At 41.0% G+C, this 21,449-nt stretch overlaps 1 protein-coding gene and 1 long non-coding RNA gene across 10 annotated transcripts in view; one reads left to right on the top strand and one right to left on the bottom strand.

The window, feature by feature from the left end:
• Nucleotides 1-21,449, bottom strand: part of NBEA (neurobeachin) — a 901,556-nt gene that overhangs the window by 355,380 nt on the left and 524,727 nt on the right. For all 9 annotated transcript variants that reach the window (XM_077484128.1, XM_077484132.1, XM_077484134.1 and 6 more), the window contains one exon: nt 20,486-20,547. In XM_077484128.1, coding sequence (XP_077340254.1) covers nt 20,486-20,547 — 62 coding nt within the window. The remainder of the gene's footprint in view (nt 1-20,485; nt 20,548-21,449) is intronic.
• Nucleotides 15,779-21,449, top strand: part of LOC143983955 (uncharacterized) — a 102,366-nt gene continuing 96,695 nt past the window's right edge. Inside the window, exon 1 of the long non-coding RNA XR_013274694.1 lies at nt 15,779-16,333. This is a non-coding gene — a long non-coding RNA (uncharacterized LOC143983955). The remainder of the gene's footprint in view (nt 16,334-21,449) is intronic.

Here is a 21,449-nt window from a genome sequence, read left to right as displayed (position 1 = left end):
CAAATAGCGCTTTCTTTTGGTGGTATTTGATCACCTTTGCGAACAAACTATGGGATAGATTTAGGGACTTTTATTGTTTTTACTAGCAATGGCGGCGATCTGCAATTTTTAGCGGGACTGTGACAAATCTGACCGCAAATGACACTTTTTGGGGGCCAGTGACATTTACATTGATCAGTGCTATAAAAATGCAATGATCAATGTAAAAATGACACTGGCAGGGAAGGGGATAACACTGGGGGGGGGGGGGGCGATCAAGGGGTTAAGTGTGTTCCCTAGGTATGTGCTAACTGTAGGGGGGATGGGCTACCAGGGACATGACAGAGATCACTGTTCCCGGTCACTGGGAACAGTAGATCTTTGCCATGTCTACTGTCAGAACCCAGTTCTGCCTCTGTACTAGGTGATCGCGGGTCGCTGGCAGACACCAAGTCCGCCAGGCCTGAGGGCACGCTCCAGGAGCAAGCAGTGGGAGTGAGTGTGCCGCCAGTGGTGCACTATAACTGCACAGGCCACCATACAGGTGCGGCGATACATTCAGCGCTGCCAGCCTGCAGCAGTAAATCTGTGTAAGCTGGTCGGCAAGTGGTTAAAGTAAACCTGCCAGCTGGTCAAGTCAGGGAAAAGTTTTTTTTTTTGTTTTTGTTTAACAGCCTACCTTCTTCTCTACTGATACTTACAATTCCCACATTTCCCACTAACCTGTTAACCTGCCAGCTCTTTTACTAGCGTTGGCCCTGTCTTCTCGTTCGTCACTGCTGCCGTCACTGTCCTGTCGCCATCTTCTTTGGCAATTTTTTCCTAGCACCTGTGATCCACCACTACTAAAGCAAGAAGATCCCCAGTGGAGTACTCATGGTTATATAGTGGAATGGATAGGATTTTGCCTGTTTGGATACACTATAACTATGCACTGTGTTGCTGTGGAAGAAGGACACACAAGTGCACCAACACATTGTGTGCATTTTCAGCAGGAATAAGCATTCAAGAGGCTATTTACCTTATCCTCCTGAGACTACATCTAGATAGGAGAGAAACTTCCAAATTTAAATTGCTTGCACTGATAAATATTTGAAAAATATGACCGGGATTACTACAAACTGAATAACTCCCAAACCTTCCTTTACAATGGCATAGTGCACTACACACTATGCATTGTGTCTTGAAAGCCAGGAACCAGTGTCAATATAAAAGGGAAAGCCTGTGTTACTAAGGGTCCAGAACCCACCCATCACAGTGAGCATAATCCTAAAGGGGTCTTCAAGGTCTGGGAACCAGAGAAATGGACCATGGCCCTAGACCTGCAGCTAACTAGACACATTAAACTGCCTGTCAAATTGAGCAACTAATGCAGAATCCAATGCCCAAAGCAACATTACAGGGCAGCCCTGTGTAATACACTTGTGGTTCGGTACACAAGATCAAGCCACATTTTTACCACCCAGCCTTAAGCTGTAAAAGTAAGCTACCAGCCAGATCCAACCCATTCAAGTGAAAACAGGTTCATCACCTGAAGACACAAGCAAAAAGTTGGGAGTAGTGGGCAGGGTTACACAGGTGCACTTTAACCACTTGCAGACCGGATCATTTTGCTGGTCAAAGACCAGACCACTTTTTGCGATTCGGCACTGCGTCGCTTTAACTGACAATTGCGCGGTCGTGCGACGTGGCTCCCAAACAAAATTGACGTCCTTTTTTTCCCACAAATAGAGCTTTCTTTTGGTGGTATTTGATCACCCCTGCGGTTTTTATTTTTTGCGCTATAAACAAAAATAGAGCGACAATTTTGAAAAAAACTCATTTTTTACTTTTTGTTATAATAATAATCCCCCAAAAATATATAAAAAAAACATTTTTTTCCCTCAGTTTAGGCCGGCACGTATTCTTCTACATATTTTTGGTAAAAAAAATCGCAATAAGCGATTATTGATTGGTTTGCGCAAAAGTTATAGCGTTTACAAAATAGGGATAGTTTTATAGCATTTTTATTAATAATTTTTTATTATTTTTTTTTTACTAGTAATGGCAGCGATCAGCGATTTTTATTGTGACTGCGACATTGTGGGGGACCCATCGGACATTTTTGACACATTTTTGGGACCATTGTCATTTATACAGTAATCACTGCTATATAAATGCAGTGATTCCTGTGTAAATGACACTGGCAGTGAAGGGGTTAACCAGTGGGTGGCAGTGTAGGGGTTAAGTGTTCCTAGGGGTGTGTTACTAACTGTGGGGGGGTTGGGCTTTCATTTAGTGAACACTGATCTCTGCTCCAATCACATGGAGCAGAGATCAGCGTCACTAGTTGCTAGGCAGAATGGAGAAATGCTGTTTACTCGGCATTTCCTCCATTCGGCCGCTCCGTGAGACGATCGCGGGGATGCCCGCGGTGATCGAGTCCGCGGGTCCCGCGACCGGACTCACGGGGGTCCCGACCAGCCCGATGGCAGGGCGGCATTGAATATTGGACGTACCTGTACGCCAATATGCCTGCCCGTGCCATTCTGTCGACGTACATCGTCGTGCGCTGGTCGGGAAGTGGTTAAGGGCAGCCTTAGTGAATTTTTTGTAGGTAGCCTGCATAAAACACCATGGTCTAGAACAGTGGTCATCAACCCTGTCCTCAGGGCCCACTAACAGGCCAGGTTTTATGTATTACCTTGGGTAGATGTAGACTACTGCAATCACTGAGCAGCAAATGATATCACCTGTGATGTATTTCAGTTATCTTGCAAACCTGGCCTGTTAGTGGGCCCTGAGGACAGGGTTGATGACCACTGGTCTAGAAGTACAAGTCCTTTGTCGTTTATGATTAAGATAAATCAAATCAATATTTGGTGTGTCCATTTAACAGATATTACAAACCCAGCATGCTTGTTAGCGTCTTCTGTCTGTTAAACGGAAGTGAAAATTTCCAGCAATTCTATTTTATACACAGTAAACCTACCATCATTTGCTGCACACAAACTAAAATCGTAAAACATGTTTGGTGGCAGTACTTGGGCACGTTACTACAAATAAGAAAGGGCAAGATCGGGGGTGACTGACATGTCTACATTTGTGTTGGGTGCTTACACAGCACACATTTCAGGCAGACTTTTAATGATCAGAAAATAAAAACCTCAGCTTTTGGAAAAAAGCAGCTATGGCAGGGAGGACAGTGATGGAAATATACATCCAAAACAGCTGGTACATATTACCTATACAGATTAAAATCTTAGCCATATATTAAAAGTGCATCCAGCAATATCAAGATTGTTAGTGTTTTTATTGCAAGATATGGAAAGCATGAGTTCTGTTTTGTAGGGCTTCAGAAGTACCCATGTGGAAAGGCTATAGTGAGACCAAAATGAACCAGCAAGCCCTTCAATGGAGTTACTGTAACTCATGGCATCTAACAAAAAACACATGATAAAGAAAAAAACATGGCTAGTTTTAAAAAGAATCTCAGACTTATTAATTTAGGCTGAAAGTAAAACAGTGCAGGGCAGGAGAAACTTATCTGGAGATCATCACCGGTGAATATGATGTGTGTCTACTTCATTTTAATGCCTAAGTGAATCCCTTTCTCAAACAAATCAACATTCTGTCACTGATTATCCAAATCCGAGCCCCAAACTGCATCTGTGGCTTGAGCCACATTCAAAACTTAACTGTCCAGATATGTTGAACTTCGAATTTGATCAAATACCTCCCGTGCCTGCAACCATGTCTTGGAAATATATCAGAGACTTGGGCTGCCGTGAGTTTACAGGCAATCTAGGATGGGATACTCTTTAAGAATAAACGTGTATGGCATAAATTATGTTTTAACTTGAAAATTGTAATTATAGCATAAGGTTCAAATAGGTCTGTGGACATTGAAATAGTACTTCTATATATATAAAATATATAACAACTGTGTTTACCCTTTTAAAATCATAATGACAACAGAAATTACTCTGATTAAAAGTTTATATACCCTGGTGATTTTGGCTTGATAACACGCACACAAGTTGACACAAAGGGGTTTGAATCGCTATTATAGAAAGGCAACCACCATCCACACCTTTGATCTGTTTACTTGTAATTAGTGTGTGTGTATAAAAGTTCAATGGAGTTTCTGGACTCATGACAGACCCATGCATCTTTAATCCAGTGCTGCACTGACGTTTCTGGAATCTGAGTCATGGGGAAAGCAAAAGAATTGTCAAAGGATCTGCGGGAAAAAAGTAGTTGAACTGTATAAAAACAGGAAAGGGATATAAAAAGATATCCAAGGAATTGAGAATGCAGAATGCCGATCAGCAGTGTTCAAACTCGAATCAAGAAGCGGAAAACGAGGGGTTCTGTTAAACCAAACCACGGTCAGGTAGACCAACTAAAATTTCAGCCACAACTGCCTAGAAAATTGTTCGGGAATCAAAGAAAAACCCACAAATAACTTCAGGCAAAATACAGGACTCTCGGAAAACATGTGGTGTGGCTGTTTCAAGATGCAAAAAAAGGAGGCACTTAAAGAAAGATGGGCTCCATGGTCAAGTCGCCATAAGAAAGCCATTACTACGCAAATGCCACAAAGTATCCCACTTACAATATGCCAAACAGCACAGAGACAAGCCTTAAACCTTATGGCACAAAGTCATTTGAAGTGATGAGACCAAAATTTAGATTTTTGGCCACAACCATAAATGCTATATTTGGAGAGGAGTCAACCAGGCCTATGATGAAAGGTACACCATTCTTACTGTGAAACACGGAGGTGGATCACTGATGTTTTGGGGATGTGTGAGCAACAAAAGGCACAGGAAATTTGGTCAAAATTGTTGGCAAGATGAATGCAGTATGTTATCAAAAAATACTGGAGGAACATTTGCATTCATCAACCAGGAAGCTGCACATGGGATGCACTTGGACATTCCAACATGACAATGATCCAAAACACAAGGAGAAGTTAACATGTCATTGGCTACAGCAGAACAAAGTGAAGGTTCTGGAATGGCCATCTCAGTCTCCTGATCTCAATATCATTGAGCCACTCTGTGGAGATCTCAAACGTGCAGTTCATGCAAGACAGTCCTAGAAGTTACAGGAACTGGAGGCTTTTTGCCAAGAGGAATCAGAAGCTTTACCATCTGAGAAGATAAAGAGCATTATCCACAAATACCCCAAAAGACTTCAAGCTCTCATTGATGTTAAAGGGGACAATACACGGTGTTAAGAACTGGGGTATGTAAACTTTTGATCAGGTTAATTTGGGTAGCTTCTGTTGTCATTATGATTTAAAAAGAGTAACTATAGTTGACTGATAATAAATGGCTTCAGCCAAACATTAACCATTTTTGTGGTTAATGTTTGATGTCCGCCATCCACCGGCGATCGTAGTACAGAGGCGCAGAATGGGGATCTGCCTATGTAAACAAGACGGATCCCCATTCTGACAGGGGACAATACTGTTAGTAGTGATCAGGAACAGCGATCTCTGTTGTCTCAGTAAGCCCATCCTTCACACAGTTAGAACACACCCAGGGAACACAGTTAAACTCTTGACTGCCCCCTAATGTTAACCCCTTCCCTGCAAGTGTCATTTATACATTGATCAATGCATTTTTTTTTAGCACTGATCACTGTAATAATTTCACTGGTCTCCAAAAAGTGTTACTTGGGGTCAGATTAGTCCACTGCAATGTCGCAGCCCCGCTAAAAATCACAGATCTCAGCCATTAGCAGTAAAAACCAAAAAAAAACTCTATAAATCTATCCCATAATTTGTAGACTCTAACTTTTATGCAAACTAATATACGCTTAATGGAATTTTTTACCAAAAATATGCCAATGAATACATATTGGCTTAACCACTTTCAGACCGGACCATTTTGCTGGTAAATGACCAGAGGTCTTTTTACACTTTGGCACTGCGCTGCTTTAACTGGTAATTGCGCGGTCATGCAATGTTGTACCCAAACAAAATTTGCGTCCTTTTCTTCCCACAAATAGAGCTTTCTTTTGATGGTATTTGATTGCCTCTGCGATTTTTATTTTTTGCGATATAAACGTAAAAAGACCGCAAATTTTGAAAAAAAATGATATTTTCTACTTTTTGTTATTAGAAAAATCCAATAAACTCAATTTTAGTCATACATTTAGGCCAAAATGTATTCAGCCACATGTCTTTGGTAAAAAAAAAGTCAATAATTGTATATTTATTGGTTTGCGCAAAAGTTGTCACATCTACAAACTAAGGTACGTTTTCTGCAATTTACGCAGCTTTTAGTTTACGACTGCCTATCTCATTTCTTGAGGTGCTAAAATGGCAGGGCAGTACAAAACCCCCCCAAATGACCCCATTTTGGAAAGTAGACCCCCTAAGGAAATTGATAAGAGGCATGTTGAGCCCATTGAATATTTTATTTTTTTGCCTCAAGCGATTGAATAATGACAAAAAAAAAAATTTTTTTTTTTTTTTACACAAAGTTGTCACTAAATGATATATTGCTCACACATGCTATGGGCGTATGTGAAATAACACCCCAAAATAAATTCTGCTGCTTCTCCTGAGTACGGGGATACCACATATGTGGGACTTTTTGGGAGCCTAGCCGCGTACGGGGCCCCGAAAACCAAGCACCGCCTTCAGGCTTTCTAAGGGCGTACATTTTTGAGTTCACTTCTCACTACCTATTACAGTTTTGAAGGCCATAAAATGCCAAGATGGCACAAAACCCCCACAAATGACCCCATTTTAGAAAGTAGACACCCCAAGCTATTTGCTGAGAGGCATGTTGAGTTCATGGAATATTTTATATTTTGCCACAAGTTGCGGGAAAATTACAAACTTTTTTTTTTTTTTTTTTTTTTTCACAAAGTTGTCACTAAATGATATATTGCTCACACATGCCATGGGCATATGTGAAATGACACCCCAAAATAAATTCTGCTGCTTCTCCTGAGTACGGGGATACCACATATGTGGGACTTTTTGGGAGCCTAGCCGCGTACGGGGCCCCGAAAACCAAGCACCGCCTTCAGGCTTTCTAAGGGCGTAAATTTTTGAGTTCACTTCTCACTACCTATTACAGTTTTGAAGGCCATAAAATGCCAAGATGGCACAAAACCCCCACAAATGACCCCATTTTAGAAAGTAGACACCCCAAGCTATTTGCTGAGAGGCATGTTGAGTCCATGGAATATTTTATATTTTGCCACAAGTTGCGGGAAAATTACAAACTTTTTTTTTTTTTTTTTTTTTTCACAAAGTTGTCACTAAATGATATATTGCTCACGCATGCCATGGGCATATGTGAAATGACACCCCAAAATAAATTCTGCTGCTTCTCCTGAGTACGGGGATACCACATATGTGGGACTTTTTGGGAGCCTAGCCGCGTACGGGGCCCCGAAAACCAAGCACCGCCTTCAGGCTTTCTAAGGGCGTTACAGTTTTGAAGGCCATAAAATGCCAAGATGGCACAAACCCCCCCAAATGACCCCATTTTGGAAAGTAGACACCCCTAAATTTAGGGGTACACTAGTGAGACTAGGTAATAAATGGCGGGTGCCCTGAAACTATAAAAAAATAACTAACCAACCAGCGTCACCTGTAACAGTTATATGGTGATCACTGGTGAAAGGGTTAACTAGGGGGCAATCAGGGGGCTTTATGCGGTAGTATATGGGGGTCCCTGGCGCTATAAAAAGCTGCGGCGAACCTAAATACCTACCTGCCTAACTAGCGTCACCTGTGACACTAATACAGCGATCAGAAAAACGATCGCTTATTAGGCTGGGTTCACACTGGAGCGATGCGGGAACGCCACGAATGCGCGGCGGGTTCCCGCATCGCATGCCTCCCGGCGGCAGTTCACACTGCCCTATGCGAACTGCTGGGAGTGTCAGTGAAATGTTACTGACACCCCCAGATCAGTTCGCATATCGCAGTGCGATCTGCAAACTCGGATCGCATGGTGTGAACACCCATGCGATCCGATTCTGCTGCGGGCCAAAAAAAGGGTCCCGTGCGAATTTGCGGCGGGTGCGGCGGGTGTGGCGGGTGCGGCGGGTGCGGCGAATGGCTGAACTCGAATCGCACAGAGATCGGATGTGATTTGCACTGCAGTGCGGTGCGAATCACATCCGTTCTCATAAACCGCTGCAATGTGAACCCAGCCTTAGTGACACTGGCGACGGGGGGTGATCACGGGGTTAAACCTTTATTGGGGGGGTTAGGGGGGTACCTTAGAACTAAAGGGGGCTAACCCTAACTGCCCTAACAGTTATTAGTCACAAATGACACCCGCCGGGTGATCAGGGGGTTAAACCTTTATTAGGTAATAAATGGCGGGTGCCCTGAAACTATAAAAAATAACTAACCAACCAGCGTCACCTGTAACAGTTATATGGTGATCACTGGTGAAAGGGTTAACTAGGGGGCAATCAGGGGGCTTTATGCGGTAGTATATGGGGGTCCCTGGCGCTATAAAAAGCTGCGGCGAACCTAAATACCTACCTGCCTAACTAGCGTCACCTGTGACACTAATACGGCGATCAGAAAAATGATCGCTTATTAGGCTGGGTTCACACTGGAGCGATGCGGGAACGCCACGAATGCGCGGCGGGTTCCCGCATCGCATGCCTCCCGGCGGCAGTTCACACTGCCCTATGCGAACTGCTGGGAGTGTCAGTGAAATGTTACTGACACCCCCAGATCAGTTCGCATATCGCAGTGCGATCTGCAAACTCGGATCGCATGGTGTGAACACCCATGCGATCCGATTCTGCTGCGGGCCAAAAAAAGGGTCCCGTGCGAATTTGCGGTGGGTGCGGCGGGTGTGGCGGGTGCGGCGGGTGCGGCGAATGGCTGAACTCGAATCGCACAGAGATCGGATGTGATTTGCACTGCAGTGCGGTGCGAATCACATTCGTTCTCATAAACCGCTGCAATGTGAACCCAGCCTTAGTGACACTGGCGACGGGGGGTGATCACGGGGTTAAACCTTTATTGGGGGGGTTAGGGGGGTACATTAGAACTAAAGGGGGCTAACTCTAACTGCCCTAACAGTTATTACAGTCACAAATGACACCAATGCAAAAAAATAAAAAATAAAAAATAAAATGACATTGGTGTCACTGTGACTGGGGGGCAGGGGTAATTGGGGGGGTGATCGGGGGGTAAAGGGGGGGTGTGAGTGTGCCTGGCATGTTCTACTGTGTGTGTAGAGTGTTGGTGCAACTCACCGATCCGCTCTCCTCCGTGTCGGAACGAAAAATACCGACACGGAGGAGAGAATACATCACTTCCTCTCCTGTGTTTACATTACAGGAGAGGAAGTGATGTCACGGGGGATTCCTATTCGTCGGGAGCGATCGCGAGGGGGTGGCCATGAACGAATGGCCGTCCCCTCGTCCGGGATCGCTCCCGCACGAATACCGACCGCCGCAGGCACCGGGCGGGGGCCCGATCGGGCCCCCGACCCGCGGGAGGCAAGGGACGTACATGTACGCCAATATGCCTGCCCGTGCCATGCTATCGACGTACATCGTCGTGCGGCGGTCGGCAACTGGTTAAACTGATGAACACATTTTTTTTAATATTTTTTGGGGGATATGTATTAAAGCAGAAAGTAAAAAATTATATATTTTTTCAAAATGGCTAGTCTTTTTTTGTTTATAGAGTAAAATATAAAATCCATATATATGTATGGATACACAAAACTCAATCCCTCTACTTAGTGTATCATCACAGCGCTTAAATTGCCCACACCCTAAATCTCAGCTGCTACTTAAACAAACAATTTCAACAAAAAATAGGTGCATCAAAATTTATTGCTAATAATAAACAAATAGATAATACCCCGTAGCGCTAATACTGTGTGAATATTACTCCACACAATCTACCTACAATAATATAAAAATATTCATAACTTTTTCATAAATCAATGTCCTTGATGCAGTGAACACAAATTTCATCAATTACATATATCACCACCTTTAAGTGAATATGAAAATGGTATATGTATCCACTTATACGTAAAACATTGTGAAAAAAATTATTAAAATGAATTCATCATCCCCTAACAAAAAGTGAAATAGTCCATCACCAAAAAGTGATTACATTTAAACACTCCGACAATAGTCCTTCTATAAGTGCAAGACTAGTCTTCAGTGTCCAAAGCAATTTCTTAATTCCTTCACCACACCATCCGTGATTGTGACCCCCCCTTCATGAGAGCACTCACCAGCTATTAAGCCTCACACTCGTGTGCTAGGCTAGTAGAGCTTTAAACCTCTCAGGAGATGGTTTCAATACTATGTCGCAAATCCCTGGATATTCTCCAATCGGAAATCTCTGATGTCGGGGGCATGGCTATCTGGCAACTAACATTGAGACACTAAGCTTACACACGGTGGTGAAAGGTGGTGCTGGACGAAGGGGATGGTACAAGCAAGCTAAGGCGCCCTATTCAAATTACGGACCTGCTGTGTGGGACCAGGTGGGATACGCAAGGAAGGGTGAGAGAGAGCGATCCCGTTCCCTGATAAAGAGGTCCGCTGTGACCACCACTGCCCCGGCGTATTTTAAGCACTTGTTGAAGTTGGAGTGTGGAGTGATTTGACTTTCTTTGAAGTGGCTTTTTTTCATATTGTTCATGTAAGTGCATAAAGAGTGAATTATTTTAAGATTAAAGTGTGTTTACTATTAAACTATTAGAGGTCTCCTCTGTGATTTCTTTTGAGGCACATATACCGAGATTTCCGATTGGAGAATATCCAGGGATTTGCGACATAGTATTGAAACCATCTCCTGAGAGGTTTAAAGCTCTACTAGCCTAGCACGCGAGTGCGAGGCTTAATAGCTGGTGAGTGCTCTCACGAAGGGGGGGTCACAATCACTGATGGTGTGGTGAAGGAATTAAGAAATTGCTTTGGACACTGAAGACTAGTCTTGCACTTATAGAAGGACTATTGTTGGAGTGTTTAAATGTAATCACTTTTTGGTGATGGACTATTTCACTTTTTGTTAGGGGATGATGAATTCATTTTAATAATTTTTTTTCACAATGTTTTACGTATAAGTGGATACATATACCATTTTCATATTCACTTAAAGGTGGTGATATATGTAATTGATGCAATTTGTGTTCACTGCATCAAGCACATTGATTTATGAAAAAGTTATGAATATTTCTATATTATTGTAGGTAGATTATGTGGAGTAATATTCACACAGTATTAGCGCTACGGGGTATAAAATATAAAATCTGCAGAGCTTATGAAATACCGCCAAAAGAAAGCTCTCCTTGTGGGAAAAAAAGGATATACATTTTGTTTGGGTACAGCATTGCACGACTGCGCAATTGTCAGTTAAAATCACGCAGTGGCTTGGTCAATAAGGGGGTAAATTCCTCCAGGGCTGAAGTGGTTAAGGATGTTTTGCTCCGCAGTGCCCACAGCTACAAAGGTCAAGGTTTGTTTTTGAATTGTAGGATCACTTCAGAAAATCCACAAAGCAAGTTTTTTTAACCAGATGCAACCAACTTTATTGTATTCGCTAGCATTAAATGAACAAAGTTATTATATCCAGCTTTCAAAACACATTCACCCCATCATGGCATCACCTCCACAGAGAAATAAAAAAACAGCAAAAAATAAATCCTAGCCGGTCCAGGCCCTCTAATGCAGTCAAGTCACTCTGCATCAGGATTTTATATCATGTGTCCTCCACCATAAAACATCAGCTTTTTTTATTATCTATAATTGCATCCAACACATTAAGGAGCTTTTCTTTATTTATTTTTTAAGAAATAGAAACTGTTCAATTTGCATAATGAATGTTCACTAAGCTTGAAGAATAAGGTGAGGATGTAATAAACACAAAAAACTGTATGAAAGTACAAATCTTGTTTTTTCTGTTTATTTCCTTCACACCTGACTAGGTTTTCAAAGTGAACTAAGGTAAGTGAACAGCCTTTGTTACTTTTGTAAAAGAAACTCCTCTCTGCAGAATAGCAAAGCCTGAATTCTAGCTTAGACCGGGTTCACACTGCTGCGACATACACTCCGACTTTGGGAGCACATCACATGAGGTGAACAAATCAGTGGTTCCCTATGACAGCCGTTGTAACTGGTCCAACTTTAGAAAAGGTTCCTGCACTACTTTGGTCTGACTTTGGTCAGTTTTCAGCCCATTCAATATCATTGAAGTTGGATCCTCATCTTAACCATCCAACTTGGCATCCGACATAATGATAGCAGCAGGAAAAGGAATTTATGTCACACTGGGATTGTTTAGATTGGTCAAAGCTATCTCAAAATCAGAGCAAAATTGTATCCTGTTCATACAAGTTGGATGGAAGTAGGACCTATGTAAAACCAATGTCACAGGGCAAAGTAGGATGACAGTCGTACGACAGTCACGTCGTACCAGTGTGAACCCGGCCTCAAAGATTGAAAGACTCATTGTTGAAGACAGTTTGCTACCGCTATCAATGGATGACCATGCAGAAGCGTAATAAGCCCTAATTAGATCAATTTATCAGGTGCTTAATAAGGCAAATAGCCTTTTCACAGTCGATCTAGCTAAACACCCAAAAAGTGTTAACACATTGTTGTACAGTTCTCTATCCCTCGTAATATTTTCAGTTCTGGTGCCAGTCTCATTCTCTCAGTACTACAACACAAAACTGACATTCAGATGGGATTCTCAAGTAACAGCATGGAGAGTAGATAGGAGGAAAATCACAGCACTGTATGGCCTTTTTCACACAGGCTTCAGCTTGCATAAGAGCAATATGAACAGTGAGTTTTAATAAAACATTTGCAGAGTTTTCAGCAAGCTTTGTTGAAGCTTTTAAAGTACCATTCAACTTCAGCTTGTAAATGATGAACACAGATCCTAACAGGAGTGCCAATTGCCACTTTAAACAAGCTACTAGCAGGCTTCAGTACTTCTTGAAGCTTGTTGAAAGCCTGGTAGAAGCATGCCTAAGGCTGGGTTCACACGTATGCATTTTTAGTGCTTTTGCATTTTGCAAATTTGCACTACATAACGTGTTCCATAGGAAACCATGTTAAATGAACTGTAGTGCAAATCTATACATTTTTAGTGCTTTTTGTATTTTTCAGGTGTGAACCCAACCTAAAATGGGAATCAGCACTCCGAAAAGGATCTGTGTTCCACATTTACATACTTGGAATCGAATGATACTTTAAAAACTTCAATAACACCTAGTACTCCTACTTCCTTTTCCTTTTTATATCTCTACTTTGGGTTTCTTCAGGAGTTTACTATTCAATTTAGTTGTTAAGGTTAAAATATACTCCTGTTCCACCCCGGTACTAGGTTCTCCCTGCTGATACCCCTTCAGTTTTCTACCCGATGCCGGAGTAAGGAACTTACTCCCTATTGTTCGTGTATACAACCTGTTATATTATCTTTTCATCTTTTTATGGATCTCCCCTGCGTGGGAGCTTCAATTCTGTAATGCCAACTATTTTAAATAAATAAATAAATAAATAAATAAAAACTTCAACAAAATTTTCTGAAAGCTCTGCAAAAGCATGCCATTCACACTGCTCGCATACAAGCTGAAAACCCTGTGAAACCGGGCTATTTTTGGATCTACTCTTCAAGGAAGTAAAAAATTAAAAATAACCCTTAAAGAGGGATTCCACCAAAAAAAAATATATTAAAAGCCAGCAGCTATAAATACTACAGCTGCTGACTTTTAATAAATGGACACTCACCTGTCCCGGGTTCCAGCGATGCCGGCAGCTGAGGCCGATCGATCGCTCGGCTCTCGGCTGCTGCCGCCACCATTCTAGGTGAGAGAATCACGAAGTGAAGCGAACCGGCTTCACTTCCCGGTTCCCTACTGCGCATGCGCGAGTAGGGCAGCGCAATAGGAATTCTCCGCGCTGTCACTGGGACCCGTGTGTGTCCCAGCAGACAGCGCGGCAGGACAGGAAATGGCGTAGACTCCCACGGGAGTCTATTCCCAGAAGTGGGTGTAAATACCTGTCTTTGACAGGTATCTCCACCTCCCTCCCCCCTGAAAGGTGCCAATTGTGACACCGGAGGGGGGGAGGGATCCGATCAGTGGAGGTTCCACTTTAGGGTGGAACCCCGCTTTAAGTTGGCCGATTCAGGAAGGACTGGTGGAATTTCAAAGCACGTATGGCCACTGTGGTTGACCAATTGACATGTTCAAAAAGCCTGTTGGAAACAACTCTGCTCAATCAGTACTTCAGGCTATAGCAGGGAAGTCTCTGCACTGTCAGAATACAAAGACGCAGCGGGGAGGATTCCTTCCTTCCACCTCAAATGTGTGGATGGAGAAATTGGGTTTGTTTTTTCATTTAGCCAGCTGGTTGGTCAAAAAAATCTGACCCATCTATAGCCAGCTTTAACATGAATCCACTTACACAGTAAGCATCAGAATAAAGAGGGCTGTAAAGGAACTGACCCATTCACATCTCTGTATTAGGGTTAAAGAGGAAGTAAACCCTGATGGGTTTACGTCCTCTGTCTCCCTGCAAAGGTAAAACATAATGGGCTACTATGCATTGCATAGTAGCCCATTATGTGTCACTTACCTGACACAGGAGCCAGCAATGTCATCGCTGTCCCCTGTAGTCCGGAGCATCCATCTTCTTCCGGGTATCCCTGCTCCGGCCACTCACAGCACAGGAGCAGCGATGACGTCACTCCCACACATGTTCACAGGAGCCGCCACTAATGGCATATCAGCGTTAGCAGCGGCATGCTGCTAACGGCGATAGTGCGTCTGCGTGCCGCTGTCTACGGCGCATGCGCCGTAAACAGCTGTCACTGTCTTTTAGTAAATATCTCCTAAACCGTGTAGGTTTAGGAGATATTTCTTGGATCTACAGGTAAGCCTTAATCTAGGCTTACCTGTAGGTCAAAGGGGTTTGTAAGGGTGCACAGCGGACAAGGACACAGTCCCACTCTGCTCTATGGGGAAATCGGGTGAAAACGGACCACCTGTCTGTTTCCATCTGATCCGCCAGACGGATTGAAAATAGGACCACCATTCGTGTGGATTTTGCAAACATTGGATAGCGGTGGATGTCAGCGACATTCACTGATCCATAGAGGAGACTGCAAGGTCCAATCAGGTCCACCTAAAAAACTGACAGGCAGACCTGATCGGACAGCCCGAGTGAAAGGGCCCTTAGATGGACTTTAAAATGTTATGGTGCTTACACTTTAGAGCTTGTTCACACCAGGTGTGAAGGACAAGCACTGGGCAGCCTTGCAGTCCCACCATCAGGCCAGTTAAGTAAACAGCTAAACAGTGTGAGATAGGCGCATCAGCATTGCTGTCATCTTACTGCACACCAGCAGCTGCTGCTGTGAACGGGCCCTTAAATAGCAAAATTTGTGGTGGGGTTTAAGTCATTCCAAATACAAATTTTCTACATGGCTAAAATCCCAATTCAGTTTGCAGTACTCTTTCATGACCAGGCATATTTCAATGACAGCCCTCATGATTATTTTTCAATATCTTCTGCACATTTCTCTTCCCATGTTTTTAAGTGAAAGCTTTCAGGGCCATTTTAATAGGACTCTGTATGTAACAGGAGACATGTTTTGCAGACTGTAACCTTTTACCCTTGCATAAACAGCAGGAAGAAGTGTCAAATAACGGTGTTTCATTTGTGTATCTATAAGAAGCTAGATATCTGATCTAACAGAGAGAAACATAGATTTGGAAAATAAATGTGATGGACATTTTCTTGTGCCTTCAAAACATGTAAAATGGAGAGCTATTAAGCTAGAATGGTACATAAGGTTTTGCTAAATGTTGTTAGGAGGAGAGCAGTGATGGGGCTTAAATTTCTCACTCTTTCCTTCAATCAATATGAGAGGCAAAGTTTCATCTCTGGGGCCACTAATGGCAGGAATTGCTGGAGCCAGCAAATGAGTAATGCTAGACCTTTGATTAGATGATGAGGCCATCAAGAACCTCATGTTACACTGAGCTTTAGTCTCATGAACTCCAGCAAAAACCAAATGGCAAAGGAAGCAGTGTAGCCTTTTGTTTGCTTGGCCAAAAGCAGTACAAAACAAAACCAGCATGATAAAACGCTTGGATGCCAAAATAATCTTATGGAATTTTTCTTGAACCTGGGACTCTCCATTTGGGGACACATTTTGCGAGCTGACCTTCAGGAAGAAGTTTGACGTTAGAACCCCATGGAGGATTCCTGCCAAGAAAAGATTTTTCTGTAGTGTCCTGCTGACCAATATTCATCCCAGGCAGGAGCAGACTAATAACTTCCTTATGGACGAGCCAGACGGAATGGAAGGACTTGGGCATGAAAACAGCAGGTAAGTCAAGATTGCAGCAGCACTTCAATCAGCTGTATGTTGTAAATGACCCTAATCAGTTTCAGATGCCAAATCTCACTACAAAAGTACAATGCTTTAGTTGAGAATATAAACTTCAAAGTAATTTTAGAATGTAAAAAAAAAAAGAAAATCACATATATTGTGGAAATAGATTTTTAATTTAGGTGGTTAATAATCTGTTTATTTCCTATTGTAATTTTAAAATCATGGGATGGAACTTACAATGTTGAATTCAGGAAAAAGATTTTAAAGGAATGTTAATTTTTTTCAGTACTCACTTCATATAAAAAATTCAGTTTAGTTTATATAAAATAAGTGAACTCTATACTTAGAAAATATTGTGCTAAAGTATGATATATTACAACACTGGTAGCTCTGCCCTTATCAGACTAAATATCTTATAAAATGTTATAGCGAAAGCAATTTGGGTCCAGTGTAAAAATCGTCTTAGATTCATTCATGGTTTAGTATAAAACTAGGCAACTGAACATGGAACTGAAAATAAAATAAACTGCACCCTAGGCATATATCATGGTTCCAAGAGCAGTGATGAACAGTAACCCACAGCAACCAATCGCAACGCTGATCTTTCAACCAGGCTGCCATAGTTTACTGCACACTGTTGTAGTTGTGATATATTATTAAAGGCCAGATATGAGAAGGAGCAGGATAACTGGCTTATTATTGGTAAACAGATCCTGAAGTATGTTTTGAAAAAATTTGACTTATCTATATTTGCAAAGTATTTGACTCCAGGGCACAGTTACTAAAGTTATTTCATTTCCAAAGACAAACAAATAGATTTGTTCTAAAATGTTCAGACACTGTTTACCAAATGAACAGTACAAGGTTAACATACCATATCTCCCATACCAAAAACATTAAGTTAATCAGCTTTTGACCCCATCGGAAAGATGTTTGTGTGCGCACACGTGCATGGCGCATACAAACATGAATACTGGATACCTTTATAGCTGAGATTGTTGTGATGTCCTATTTTAAATGCTACATAGTACAGTATGTTTCTGCTACATAATTACCATTACTTCATTCTGCATAATTATACAATCTTTTTTATTGGCAACAACAGTTGATTAAGGAGAACAATATTGCACATAATAAGTAATAAAAGGTTAAGCAAATTCAAAATGCATGACATTACTGAAACACACCAGTCTTAATCAGGCATACGGTGGTCTACCCTTGGTAACACAATTTAAAGTGCCTTTGTATACCTATTTAAAAGATAAACATACTACCATTTTTTTCCAGAATGTCGGTAACTATTCTAAAATATTACTGAATTCAACTGCTTACTCCCGCTATGGCTTTACCAGAGCAGCACAAAAAAAGATCTTCGTACTAGCAAATATTTTCATGTTCCAGGATGTTTGGAGATATTAAAACCATTGTTAAAGGTGTGCATTATACTCCATGAAAACAAATGGGTAATAGCATCAACCACAGTTCACTCCATTGCCAATATATAAAATATCAGTTAATAGATGTAATAGATGTTAGATAGAAATGAGAAGCGTTTTGGTGTTTGGCCAAAGTTTTATACACATATAAACTTGTCCAAAAAGACATTAAAAAAATAAATAAATAAAATATATATATATTTTATATATATATATATATATATATATATATATATATATATATATATATATATATATATATATATATATATATATATATATATATATATAAACTGAACAAATATTGGCGATTGTCTGCTCACCCTATATTAGTTGGTTTTACTATGTATTATTCGTGTGGCTTTGAGTTATAGGGATTGTATGATGGGTAAAATGCAGCTTACTTACAGGTGCATTCAGCCTGCATTTGAGATCAGTTTGAGAAGCATGTGAGGCACTTCTCTCTTGTTTAAGTTGTTTCTGACCTCCTCAGCTGGTTCTGCTATTGTATTCTATTGACTTGTATGGAGATAAAAGCCACTCAAACATGTAAAAGGCCTGCATTCACAAGCACTAAAGAAAGCTAAACTAAAACAACGCAACTTGGGGAGGGAGGTACAAAATTAGAAGGCCCTACAGGCCAAGGAACTGTGTGATAGAGGTAAAGATTAAATCAGTTGGAGGAACAATACCGTGGGTCCGGACAAAAGAAAACAAAACTATAAAAAAGTAAAAATAAAATTATTAGAATGGTGTGACAGGAGTCACAGAATAAAAACATAGGAAAACTTTAGGTGTCAGTTGAATCAACCCAGAGATTCCACACCTTATTGGATTTCTTAGGCCATCCCCAAGATAAATATGTTGCTTTGCATAAAGGGATTCATAGAGTTTATTAAGGATTTGCAATATTCTAGCGATGGTGCCACAGGCAATTTCCATTTCAGAATAACTCCATTTCTTGCATAAAATATTAGGCAGCCCAATGAAGTTCTCGCATTGGCTAGAGGTTCTACAAGGCCCAACAGGCATACTAGAGAAATGGGAATAGTAGTGAGGCAGATAATAAATTGGACCAAAGCAGCCGAGTTAATGTTGAAGATGTGGACATGCCCATATCATATGTATATAATCAGCCGTCTTACTACTACATCTCCAGCAGCTAGGGGTGTGACACCTGAGTAAATTTTTTACACCTTCAATGGAGTGAGATACATTCTGTGTAAAATCTTGAACTGTATCAATCTATCCCATGCTGATTCTAATTGAGTAAAGGGGTACTCCCAAACACCTCTTCCCAAGCCTCCTCATCCAGATTCGATTCCACTTCCCTCTTTTTTCTCCATATCTAGGGGTTGTGTACATGGGTCTGCATAAACCGCCCTTACCACATCTCTGTACGACTTTATTCAGCACAGCTGGACTGGCCACTGACTGCTTTCAGGTTAACTGAATTCAGAGTATTTTTTGACCAGCATGCCCCTATTTTGGCTGCCAAAAATACAGGAAAATGTACTACGTTGCCTGATCTCAAAAAGAAAGACAGGAAAAAAAACAAGAAAACAAAATTCTGGTGCACACTAGCAGAGTACTATTCACCAGATTTAACAAACCATAATGGTAGCAGGCAGTAACTCCACTTTACACTGTGTTATTTCCAAAGTAATCCAAAGCTGGTCATACACGGATCAAAATTTGATTTGTATGTAGCCCTCTCTGAATGGTTCTGCTGAAAAACCAGCATTCGAACGGAACATGCAGCCAAAATGGTGCAGTGCGGATCAGTGTATTCTGACAACAGCGGAGTCCCGCTGTCAGAATGCAAAGACACAGCGGGGAAGAAATTAGCTTGGTTTTTTGTGTGGCCGGCTTAAGGGTGATGGGCACACAGGCTGACTTTCAGCAAGTACCCTTGCTGTTCCAGACAAACTATCAAACTAATTACTCACTGGGCGAATATTAGATTTGGGAGGACCTTTTCTAGCTGTGTGAAGGAAGAAAAAGATACATTGTTTTTAATCTAATAGCTACAAACAGGTGCTGATTTTCATTCCAACACAAGTGCTGCTGGGATCATTTTATCAGCTGTTTTTAGCTTTTGAGCCATCCTTAAAAAAAAAAAAAAAAAAAAAACACATTCACTGCACTTAACAAGATAAACACTGTATGCCTCCAAACATAACCAAATAAGACATTTTTGGGTCCCAGGAGACTAAAAATCTACTTTTTGTGCACAAGTTTCATATGTTCTGACACAATCTTTGGCTACACATGGTGAAGGGAACCATGTCACCTCTATAGAATGATCTGTTATTAGATCATATAAGACATGTGTCTATTTACAGTATCTATGGGGTGGTCATACATGTTTCAATAATAGTAAGGCAATGTGACTGTTTCAAGCATCACTTATTACAGTTGGGCCATATAGAAAGGCAACTGCAACTGCTTCAATGAAGTGATTATCAGAAAGGTTCCAACGTGTTAGAAAATCGTTGTTACTGATAATATAATTTGGTTTGGCCATTTATTGGACCTCTGCAAATGTTGTACAGTAAAATTCCAGTTGTGGATAAAATATATATATATTTTATTAATAATAATAAAATATCCTGTATTTTAGCAGCCAATAAAGTGCTCGCACAAATACTTTGTTTTGCTGCCATCGAAAGGTCCAACATTTGCATGTACAGAATTAAAAAGCACTTACCTGAGAGCAAAGCAGCATGACCAGCTCTACCACTGAGGTACTGGACTTCATACATACGAGTCCTAAGAAGAAAACAGACATGGAGATATTTGTTGAGCATTTGATCTTTAGGACCATTTAAACAACAACATATTTGTATTTTTGGGGGTTTTTAATAGACATAACTTTCTAAGGTACATTCTCAAAGTCACAGATATAGTGTAGGTTAGAACAAATAGAACTAGGATGAATTAGGGACCTAGCGTGTGTTTTTATTAACTCAGAGAGATATTGCTCATATTTATTGCATGTAAATAATCAGCCCATACACTTTTTCTCAAAAATGCAGACAAGAGAAGCCACCAAAGTAGAAAAGCACCATAGATACTGTTATCTTTGCAAGATTTGTTATGTACACAAACCCTTGATAAAAACAAAAAAACAAAACAAACCAAATGTCTTTTTATTTTAAAGTGATTATATATTATGAGTTGATAAAATTCCAGATGCAGGGAGCATAGGAACTTATGAATTAGCATTGTTTCTGCATGGACTACAAAACACTTCCCCTCATATAATTAACCACTTGCCATTCGGGTAAATTCTGACATTTCGCTCCTACATGTAAAATTCTTTTTTTTGGTAGAAAATTACATAGAACCCCCAAATATTATATTATATATGCTTTTTTTTATCAAAGACCCTAGAGAATACAATGGCGGTCATTGCAACTTTTTATCTCACACGGTATTTGCGCAGCAATTTTTCGAACACTTTTTTGAAAAAAAAAAGTTTCATGCTTAAAAAAAAAAAAACCCACTAAAGTTAGCCCCTTTTTTTTTGCATAATGTGAAAGATGAAGTTACGCCAAGTAAATAAATACCCAACATGTCATTCTTAAAAATTGCGCACGCTCGTGGAATGGCGCCAAACTTCAGTACTTATAAACCCCCATAGGCAACTCTTTAAAATGTTTTACTGGTTA

Source organism: Lithobates pipiens, unplaced genomic scaffold, assembly GCF_037356315.1.
Source record: "Lithobates pipiens isolate NorthernLeopardFrog02 unplaced genomic scaffold, aLitPip1_a1.2 Scaffold_16, whole genome shotgun sequence".
Classification (NCBI taxonomy): Eukaryota; Metazoa; Chordata; class Amphibia; order Anura; family Ranidae; genus Lithobates; species Lithobates pipiens.
This window is presented reverse-complemented; position numbering and strand designations above follow the sequence as displayed.